This window comes from Perca fluviatilis, chromosome 4 (genome assembly GCF_010015445.1).
Source record: "Perca fluviatilis chromosome 4, GENO_Pfluv_1.0, whole genome shotgun sequence".
Classification (NCBI taxonomy): Eukaryota; Metazoa; Chordata; class Actinopteri; order Perciformes; family Percidae; genus Perca; species Perca fluviatilis.
Window position 1 is genome coordinate 13,494,572 of NC_053115.1, and position 11,191 is coordinate 13,505,762.

Sequence of the window (11,191 nt, forward strand, 5' to 3'; positions counted from 1 at the left end):
AAGCCATGGCCGAGCGACGTGTGTATTTGTAACTGAAAAAGAAGATAGAAGGGAGAGGAAAGACTAAGAAAATATTAGAATAAAAGACATAATTATAATTATTAAAAAATAATAAAAATAATATAATAATAATTAAATAAAAGAAGCAAAACTTGGCACCCCTGGTCACCTTCCGTTGCCCTGCGGGGGTTCTATGGCCCAGGTGGGGGTCAGCTGGGCTGGACCTGCTATTCACTCAACCCTTGGGAGGGCGCTAGCCCTTTGCAGATACATGTGGCCCCTTCTCTAATGTTGTATTCATGTAATATGTAGTCCCCTGAAACCCTCATCCACTTAAGGTTATATTTTGTGCTCAGTCTGCCCTAAATGAGTCATAGAGCTGGATATTTAGAGTTGTCAGTACTCAGACATTGGATTTTCAGTAGTCTGTAATCGCAGTTCCTGCATCTGTGCAGTCTTTCTCTGTCACCTCTTTCATTTATTGTTATGTTCTTAGTTTTTGTTGCTGTTATCAGGGATGGTGATGGTGTTTGTGCAGTTGTTAGTCCTGTTAAACCACAATATGTGTAACAAATGTTTAGTGTTGCAAGGCAGCCATTGTAATTTTGCGCTTCACCTGCTTTCCTGGTTGTCAGTTTATTCCTGCATGTCCCCATATGTCCTAATGCACCCATATACACAGTCACACAGATACACAAACTCACATACACACATGCAAAAGTGTATAATGGACTCAAGTACCAGACATTCCATCCTTTAACCATGCTGGACATAGTTAGAAACTGTATGAAAGACATGTCAGATGAGGACTGTACAGTGCTTTGTGTCTGAGGGAACAAACTCAGAAAATTAACAATTAAACTGCCAGCAGTTAGAGTTCAACTTGTTTACAAGATATTCTGAGAGAGAGAGGGGGGTTGGAGAGGGGGAGGAGAAGATGGGAGGAGGGAAAGGGGGATGAGGGCAATTTGTGCACGGGGAAAACAGGCTGAAAGTCCAGATAGGGGAAAGTTCACTCTTGTTTGGTGGGGAGTGGAGGTAGAAGAAAGACAGGACCGGTGTTGCTGAGGTCAGTCTCCCAAGCCAGGGGCGGCAGTGCCAGAGAGACTTGTGTGTGCTGCTGGTGCTTGAGAGAGAAGAAGAAAGACTGCTGGCCCAGTGAGGGAAGGAGTAGAGGATGAAGGAGATGAATAAGACGTATGCCATTGTGGAAGTTATTGAAGGAGAACAGATTCAGCTGGTAAGACAATGAAGTGCTGTTATTTGTCAGACTGTTTTACATGACTTTGGTTAATGTTGCAGGAGTTTAGCTTTCGCTCTGAGTGCTTCTCAGGATGCAGTGACGGCTCTAACTCCCAGCCTCGGGTCCCTGATTATAAAATGAGCCACAGCAGGGGCGGCGGGGTGGGTGAGGTTTTCAACCTTTTTTTTTTTTTTTGTGCACGTGATGGTTGGTTCTGCAAGACTGGAATCAGAATTATTGCACGTTTGAGTTGATATTGAGCGTCATCCTGGGGTTTACCGTGCAGTTAGAGTATAAATATTAGTAGGTTCAACTACTGTAGGCTCATCTCATTGAGTGGTTGTCTATCTGACTGTGTGAGAGAGGGAAACCCAAACAGACTCCTGTAGCTGTATCTGATAATATGTCCTCTGTTGATGAGTTTAATCAATGTGTGTGTGTGTGTGTGTGTGTGTGTGTGTGTGTGTGTGTGTGTGTGTGTGTGTGTGTGTGTTCCTTCTTTTAACATTACACTGATTGATTAGATTAGGCGATTGATCAACCCTGAGGATGAGCAGTGCGTGTGAAGCCAGTACAACAAAGCAACTGGGGGAGGAACACAAAGCACAGATTGATAAGTTAATACTGCTGCATTTTCAGAACACGTTACTAATGCGGTGTAAAGTGTTTTGTGTTAAAATAAACTGGAAACCGAACTCAGAGCCTTATTCCCAACTGACAGACCAGTGCGCAAAATGCACCTTCTAATCCTAATGGGGATTAAAGCGGCAAACTCCATGGAATTCTTGGAATCTCAAAGTTTAGTAAAAGCCGGGAACACCACTGAATACCAGGCACAAATGAACAGTTCAACTCTTAAGTGTGTCTGAGTGTGTATGGATGGTTACACTGAGCCATATTGAGTCCCAGTCACGCTTGCTTGTTCAGTGGAGTTAGATGGGTTCTTAGTGGAGTGGGGCATTGTGAAAGGTAGGCTGCCTGGCCAGGAAATGGGAGGTCAATGCAGAAGCATGGAAGAGGCTGGGAATAAAAATTAATTTGAAACTGTGTTTTCTTTCTAGCATCAGCAGAAAAAATGAGGTTACCATAATAGGATGGGGCTTTATAATCAACTTTTATTTGGGATTTGGTCATTCATAATGATGCACAGTTTTACTTTTTAGAACTTACAGCTGAAAGCAGTTAATATGACAAGTTTTTTCCAGCCGTATTATGTTGTTTGAATGTGATGAAGATCAATTAGAAATTTTCATTTCTAAACATAGTAAACATTTTAAACATTTCTATATCTAAACCTCACATACAATAATAGTTGGCAAAGGTATACACCATGATAATGTAATTTCCTCCTCACTAGTAAAGATGTATTCATCTCTAACAAAGCATATCGTTTACATACAGAAGTGAACCTGTGTGTGTGTGTGTGTGTGTGTGTGTGTGTGTGTGTCTGTGTTTGTGTGTGTGTATTTCTGCATATGAAGTGTTTGATCTCACACAGTAGCCAGCAGATAAGATAAGGTATCTTTTCCTTAAAGTTCTTTATCTCTCAGGCCTCATTAGCAGTGTCACATTTGCCCTCGCTTCATGGAGTACGATACGATTTGTAACAAGGCATAAAAAAAACAAGTCCATTGCACTCAAACTATACAGTACAATTAAAAGGAAATCATCTCTTTTTAGGAGTCCATACAGTTTTACGCAACGTCTAAAGTGCAAGAGTTAGGAGACCACTCCACAGGTGTGAGTTCAGGAGCTGGAGAAGGCAGAGGAGAGAAACAAGCCATAAAGAGAGATAAGGTAGATAGGATTATAGTCAATCATTGCTGTGTGTTTGGCAGGCTGCTTTATGTGTGATATTATTGCATTATCTCCTGCTATCGGTTCTTTACAGCACACTTAACATGAAAACTGACTTTATAAAAATACTTACCAAGTTATATGGAGCTGTATGGGTAATGGGTAGTCTAGGAAACAGATAGAAATAATCTAGATTTAACACCAGTGTGACCTGAGTTTGATGTATCTGCATCTGTTCATTGACAACAAAGCATTGTATTGAGGTACACATAAATGCTATTCCCTCTCTACTTGCATTCTGCACAGCTCACTTAATGAAGTAATTTTTATTTGTGGATTGTTGGTTTTCTAAATGTGTATATTTGTTGTGTGTATGTGTGGCTGTGTGTCTGCGTCCTCCCCAGCTTCCCCTGTCAAGCAGTCACCTGGATGTGTATACAGGTCCGGGGATGAAGGGTCCAGCCATTGCTATGACCAGCAACTCCTGTCCTGCCAACCTGACCGTCAAAAGAGAACTGTCAGGTGCGACAAACCAAGCTGTACATTTTTTTTTAACTATTGCGATCAGCATAAGTTATATAAAAGACTGTCATTGAGTGAACGTAAAACATTTGCTTCCTACAGTACCTCGTCCTGTAATTTATGTTGTGGCATTTGTTGATACCATTCATAAATTGCTTGTGTTGAAAAATGGCACAGTCTCAGCCATTAGTTAATCACTTTTTGTTATTGCAAAGACGCAGAAGCCCGTGCGCTGGCCAAGGAGAGACAGAAGAAAGACAACCACAATCTGAGTAAGTCTTTCCCTTAGCATGCTATACCCAATTCCTAAATAATGTACCACCTTCTCTGCTTTCTCACCCACAAAACTGCACATGCCCTTAGAAACATGTGTGCGCACGCGCGCACACACACACACACACACACACACACACACACCATAATCTGTCTCTTGCAAGAACAGTTTTATATAGCCTTGTGCTGATTTAGCTGACATAGTGCAACTAGTGGATGGTTAACCTGGTAAGTTCTGCTGTCCTGGCACTTAAGTGTAATTACCTGTGACTGTGTGTGTGTGTGTGTGTGTGTGTGTGTGTGTGTGTGTGTGTGTGTGTGTGTGTGTGTGTGTGTGTGTGTGTGTGTGTGTGTGTGTGTGTGTGTGTGTGTGTGTGTGTGTGTGTGTGTGTGTGTGTGTGTGTGCGCGCCTAAGGTTTGTCCCTTTTACTGTGTATATCCACTATGCACTGATCTATGCTTTTCTCATATGCACTACAATGACAACCATGTGGATGCTATACAGTACATACTTGAGAATTTACTTTTGTAGTTCTAAAGGCCAAAATCTGCCTTAAAAAAAAGTATTGTAAGTGCTGTCTTTAATGCCTTTGATTTCTTTGTACTATTATCTTCATCGTGTATTTTCCTCTGTCTCCCCTTTTTCTCTTTTTTTCCTCTTCAATAGTTGAAAGGAGGAGGAGATTCAACATCAATGATCGTATCAAAGAGCTGGGCACCATGATCCCCAAAACCAATGACCTGTGAGTTGCTTATATAACAATGGATGTTCAGTGTGGATCATTTTTGGAATGCATTCTGTTACTGCCAGTTACTTATCTATGGAAATGGCCTGTATATACTTTACTGTGTGCATAGTGACGTGCGCTGGAACAAAGGCACTATACTGCGGGCGTCTGTGGAGTACATCAAACGCATGCAGAAGGATGCACATAGGTCAAGAGAGGTGGAGAACAACTTCAAAAGGATGGAGATGGCAAACAAACAACTGATGCTACGCATTCAGGTAACACACCTACACACACATGCAGAGAAACACAATCACAACAAAGACCGTACGCCGAGATTGACGATGTTGCCCTCTGCCCACTGTCTACAGGAGTTGGAGATGCAGGCTCGTATACATGGCCTGCCCAGCAACTCTCCTTCTGCCCTGAACCCGCCTGACCTGATGCCTTCGTATATAAAGCAAGAGACCAGCCCAGAGGAGAACCTCTCTCACCCCCTGGCACACGCCCACCACCAGCCCCAGCACTTACCCCAGAACCAGGGTCATCCCCAGGCCCAGCAGCACCACTTCCTCCCGCAAACCCACCTCCACCCCCAGGGCCAGGTTCAGCAACAGCACAGGCAGCTGCCCCCGCTCCCCCAACACCTGCAGCAGCCCCAGCCACCCATCCAGTACCCAGCTGTAGGCAGCTCCCAGCCCTTTGACTTTACCCAGTCGCTGGACTTGTGTGATGGGATACCCGGCTTCTCAGACGGCATGTCGGGGCTAGGCGACCTGGGCGGACTGGATGTCCAGGGGACGAGAGGCGAGATGGGCTTCCTGATGATGGACGAGCCCTTGTCCCCTATGGGAGGAGACCCACTGCTCTCTGCGATGTCGCCTGAAGCCTCGGTCGACTCCAGCCGCAGATCCAGCTTCAGCATAGAGGATGGAGACATACTGTAGACACATGCGCGCGCGCGCACACACACACACACACACACACACACACACATTCACATGCACAAGCACATGCAGATGCAGAGGTTTCAGAAAGGTTTCAGTAAAAATGTAAAAAAGCATTAAAAGTGACAGTTCATCAGCACAACACATTTACAGCACATAGGGCAGAAAGGAATCTGCCACCAGACATGACATCATTCACCCAGCACACACACACACACACACACACTCACATATATATATGTATATAATATATACATCACACAATTTGAACATACACCGATGACACTCATTTGTGGTACAATTATTTCCCCTTAACGACACGAGCAAAAGAAGGTACACGGCCCTCACACAGTTGAAAATATTCTGTATAGTGCAAACGTTTGCACGCACACACACACGCGCATGTGAGATAAACTGTGCAGCTTGAAACTTTGCCCAACAGAGCATTTACAAGGTGTGAACCAACGCTGCCAGGTCAGGAGTTATATAGTGTAGCACACGTGGCCTTGTTTCCATAAAGGTGACTCTGAATCATAATTGAACCAGGGACAAAACCAGCAGTTAATTAGATTGACGTTATCAGATACAGGGACAACCGAGTGCATTGTCTCACTTGATAGAGGACAAGTTATTTTCTCCTTACATCAACCTCTTTTAGTAACCATAAATGATTGAGTAAGCGATAGTGAATAAAATGGAAATAGCTTCATGGTCCTACATGCATAATTGATCTTAAGGGGATGCAGTCCAGTCACATTGTTCTCTTCCACCATCTGTTATTCCAGTGTCGGCTTTAGACTCTAGCACAAGCTGTTTGGTGTTTGACAACGATCTGCGTTAGCCTGCTAAGCTGAAATGTGTTCTTCAAGTGTCCACATTTTAGGAAACATTTTAAAACTCACTGGAGGAGGCAGATAATCCAGCATTCAGCAAAGCCCCTTTTAATTTATTGCATATACCCCACTTCTAGCTGTAATTGTGGTCTTCTCACAAACGCATACACATGCAAACACACACTGCTGTCCCTCAGTTTCTACACCTTTCAACACTTGACACTGCCATGACCTTTGTAGAGTAGAGAATAGTAGAGTAGAGAAAACATTTGGATGGTCTCCAGAATACAGCGTGTCGTCCACAACTGTGAGGTGTCAAAATACTCAGGTACTGTAACAGAATACACAAGCCGGATAATTTTTAAGCAGTAGCAGATGTTAACCTGAACTGTGTCCGGCTCACGACCCCTATCAATGTGCCTTTTCATTTTTGCAGCTGCTGCTCTTCAAAGGCGTGTTTTTATAGGTTGGAGATCCTAACCAGAGTTTAGATTTTAATATCAACTTCAATTATGCCTGTAAATGCTTTAGATTTTGCTTCTGTACCATCTATACCTTTGTTGTTGCAGGAGATAAACGTTTAATTTTTCTCTCACTAATTGAATTTGTAATGGCCCAGCTTGCATGAGAGGCCCAGGTGAAGGAAATATTTGGTGACAGGGTTTAATACTGTAGAGAGAAAGAGTTAGTTTGTCGTAGCTGGCAGCATACGTAGCGTAGTCGTCACTGTAAAAGCACACACTTGCATTCACGCTGTCACTCGGTTGACAAACAGGCACGCATTAAACCTGCAGATGCTCACCTAGTACACACACACACACACACACATGTATGATGAACACATACAAACAATAAATACAGTGCAGCCGTGAGGCTGTTTTCAGATCAGCTTGTGAACAAGTCTCCTGTGCGTCAGTCTCTCCCCCGGACGAGCTGAGTGAAGCTGCCAGCTGCAGAGGTGAAACTCAGGTCTGCTGTCCGAAGTGCCACCTAATGGAAATCTGCTATCCTACTGGTTACAGTGGTCACGCCGATGGTTGGGGAAGGCCGAGTTGGACCTGACTTGTATCTCTGCTGTGGTAGACCTGGGGCTTGGCTGTGATTTGATATAGCTTATGATCAGTACTGATAAAAGTAGGAAAAAAAACAAAAAACATTGATGGTCATCACGTGATTTTTCTTCTTTTTTTGTTTGATTAAAAGAAGTGTTTGTTTTCTTTATTATTATTATAGTTTGTTGTTTATTATTATATCTCCCAAAGCACTGGAAACTATATTGTTGTTTTGACTTTGTACATGGAAGAATTATTGAATAAGATTTATTTCAGATGTTATATGCCACTAAGCCACTTAAATGTATTTTATTTGTGTTTGTTTTAGTTCTATTTCAATTTTATTCCAAAACTACCCTTTTTTTTTTTTTCCTCAGAGCCATTTTCAGTATGCACACTGTAAAGGCACACTAGCCACCAATGTTTTATTGGAGAAGGAGTATGTTGCCGTTTATAAACTTCCAGATTTCAACTGACTTTATGAAGAGGTTATGTACATTTATGATGCCATTTTTATATGATTGGGTTTTTATTTTTGTCTCTATTTTAATTTTTTTTGGAGCCAAACAGAAACTTGATCATTTGATTTGATTGATTTAAAATTGCTCATTGTATGAATGTAAGCTTTACTACTGGTTCTGGTCGGTTCCTCCCTGACTTTGGTTTCCATGGAGAGTGGAAGACGACTGACTTCACATAAACTCTGAGACGAGGAGTTGTGGTTGCCATGGCGTGCTATCACTGGCTCTGCGTTGGTCTCTGTCTGTCTGCCAGAGTTGTGCCTTTTCCCTATCAGCCACAGTTTGACTTAGGTTGTACTTTCACCAAGCCAACACTCCAAAGAGCTGCTCAGGCCTCATCTACTCTTCCACTAGAGGGCGCTCTGCAGGCAAACTACACAGGGAAAAGTGGTTCTGATTTTACTGAGAATATAAAATGTTTTACCAGAATCCATTCACTGGCTTTTAGTGTTTTTTTTTATTGATGTGACTTGAGAAATATTTGTGTTTGTGTGTGTGTGTGTGTGTGTTTGTGTGCGTGCGCGCGCGCGCGCGCCCAAAATCTGACCCCCCACAAGGTTATAGTCTCCATTCACTCAAAAATGTGTTTTGCTTATTGTCACTTCTTAGATGTTTGACCCTCACTGTGCGGAATGATGGTATGTGCGGAGTTTGACCTGTTTTTAAATTCATCTGCTGAAGAGAAAGTTTCTCTGCTCGCCTTAAGTCTGACTTGACTATTTCTATGGATGAGCTGATTGTGTGACACTTTACAACTAGCTTTGAAGCCAGTTGTTGTGCAGCATGAGACTTAGACAGGTGTGATGTGGGAATGTGAAGCATTCAGCGCAGCGAGAATGGACTTTTAGTTAAGTAGAAGACATCTTGTGTCCGGCACTTTTGAATATTAGCATGTTAGATCCTGGAGAATGATCGAAATTCAGGAATATGAAAAGGATTATTTTATCTATCTATTGATTTTTGGAAGAAAAAAAAAAACTCATTAGGCACAAATAATTATTCCAAGCTGAATATTTTTGCCTGAAAACATGTCCGTCTCATCTGTAACCATTCAATTTTAGGTTTGCAACTTGTTAAGGTTAGTGTAAGTCTCCTGGTAAAGAATGCACGTCAATGCGACGTCCTAAGGTGTACGAGAAAATAAATGGTGAAGAAATGCACAGGCATCCCATCTAAATAAATTGTAAATGCTCCTTCAGCATTTAGAAATAAAACCCAACTATGAATAAAAAAACAAAAACCTGAATGTGAAACTTGGCTATTCTGAGAGATAGATTTTGTACAGTTAAAACGTTGGAGTGTAGTTGAAGAATAGATTACACATACTGTATAGGCAGACGACAGATAAATTAACGTTGTTACATTATATGTCCACCAGGGAGCACCAGAGGTCTATATTGTAGAAAACGCCGGCTCCTGTGTCTAATTCAACTCTTCTGTGATAGCTATAGGTGATACCACTGTCAAAGCAGTCACAGAAAGGACTTCATTTTAGCTTGTTTACAAATGGACAGTTGAGTGATGCACAGTATATTTTTGTGCAGAAAACAGCAGCATCTGTTGGGGATATTGATTGCCCCCCGGCTTGAATTAAAACTCTTTTATTAAATCCCAGCATAGAATGACAGCATTCCCAGTGCATACCTTTAACAAGGGGGAGTATAAAGATTTTGACAAATTTATTGGTGCCAATCTGATAATATCACCCTGTTTTCTCAGAGGTTTTTGGCCTCTTTTCTACTTTTTTTTGCAGCTCTTTCCATCATCTCCTGATGTATTAGTACAGGGCTGCTTTAGGATGATCCATAAAACCATTTAACAGCCTTTCTTAAGTTAAATCGGGGTAATCTTATTCCTCAGACACACACACACACACACGCACACACACACACACACTGATGCCGCAGAGCATGTTAAAGTGTATTGGTGGTTTCTGCAGCCCATCCACAGGCCCATTCTCCTGGGTCTTTATGATGCTAATGTACTCCCCAGTCTAATAAATCCCTGTAGAGCTGCAAAGAGTAGATCTTATGGCTCACTCTGATCACCACCTTTTCGCCCATCTCTTCCCCCCCAACACACATACACACACTGCTATTACCGCAGCAGAAGTGCCTGCCTTGCACTTCCACAGATACTTGGGTGGCTGTTTAGTAAGATGGAGAGAGGGGAAGGGTTGAGACAAATCAAACATGAAAGTGCAATTTCAGAGATGTTGGCACGGGAACGCAGAGTTCGGCCCTGACATAGTTTGCTGGTTGTGGAGTGAGGAAGGAAACACTGAGAAACACTCATCACCTCTTTTTCTGATGGTTGGGCCTCATGAAGTGGGTTTGGCACAGCACCTTGAGCACCACCGTGCTATGCAGAGGGTGACGAAAAGGGAGAAGTAAAATAATCACAGAGGTTTCTCTTAATGTTTAACAAGGAGCTCTATTCTGAGCTGAGGATGGATGATCTGAGCGGGGAGACATGACGCTTCATTCTCTCCTCTAACCAATCCTCCTTTTCATTCTTTCTCCTCCTCACCCCAATGTCTCCCTCTACCTGCCACCCTAACTCCCTCCCTCCACATTTCCCTCCATAGTCTTCTTCTGGCCGCTGGGCTCCGTATGTGTGTATGTGTCCTCCCTCCCTCCCTCCCTCCCAGGGGAGCAGTGTGTCACTCAGCTTGAAGCCCACGGAAGAGAGGTGAAAGGGGGCTGATTGAGCTAATTTAGCCCCTGGATGTGAGAGCAGGAAAGGCCTCACCCTCTGCTAATAGACAGACATCAAAATGGAGATGAGGGGGGAGATGTAAGGAGGGAAAGAAGAGAGGAGGGAGGACCATAAAACTGAGAAGACGTTTTGATGGATTTATCTTTTTGTCCGAGGGGATGTGGAGAAAACTTTTATGAACACTGAGTGACATTGTGAAGTTGGTAAAGGTTTATGTGTGTTGCCTTGAATTAAAACCTGCTGATATTACTTATTGATCCGTCCTCCTCCATTAAGATACCGTCAATCACAGTCTGCTTTATGATCTCTTCTTCTCAGGCCACTCACCGTACATTCTCCCTGACAGGCAGACTGGAAGTCACACCAAAAATACTGTCTTTTACCACATGGAAGGAGATTGGAGACACTTTTTATAGCTCTTGCAGGCATACATACTCCTGTAGGACCTGATGGCCCGCTATCAAAAAGCCTCTAATGAAGATGGCACGATGACACAACATTGATTTTAGCACCATAATTCATCAGCACATTCAAGTTTGTTGTAAACGTTTCTGGAG

At 42.8% G+C, this 11,191-nt stretch overlaps 1 protein-coding gene across 13 annotated transcripts in view; it reads left to right on the forward strand.

The window, feature by feature from the left end:
- Positions 1-8,349, forward strand: part of tfeb (transcription factor EB) — a 45,986-nt gene extending 37,637 nt beyond the window's left edge. For 8 of the 13 annotated variants that reach the window (XM_039797235.1, XM_039797239.1, XM_039797237.1 and 5 more), the window contains 6 exons: positions 2,924-3,040; positions 3,445-3,562; positions 3,778-3,834; positions 4,503-4,578; positions 4,685-4,841; positions 4,935-8,349. In XM_039797235.1, coding sequence (XP_039653169.1) covers positions 2,924-3,040; positions 3,445-3,562; positions 3,778-3,834; positions 4,503-4,578; positions 4,685-4,841; positions 4,935-5,510 — 1,101 coding nt within the window. In that variant the 3' untranslated portion in view covers positions 5,511-8,349. The remainder of the gene's footprint in view (positions 1-2,923; positions 3,041-3,444; positions 3,563-3,777; positions 3,835-4,502; positions 4,579-4,684; positions 4,842-4,934) is intronic. The other 5 variants (XM_039797243.1, XM_039797242.1, XM_039797244.1 and 2 more) reach the window with 5 other exon arrangements.
- Positions 8,350-11,191: the final 2,842 nt, after the last annotated feature.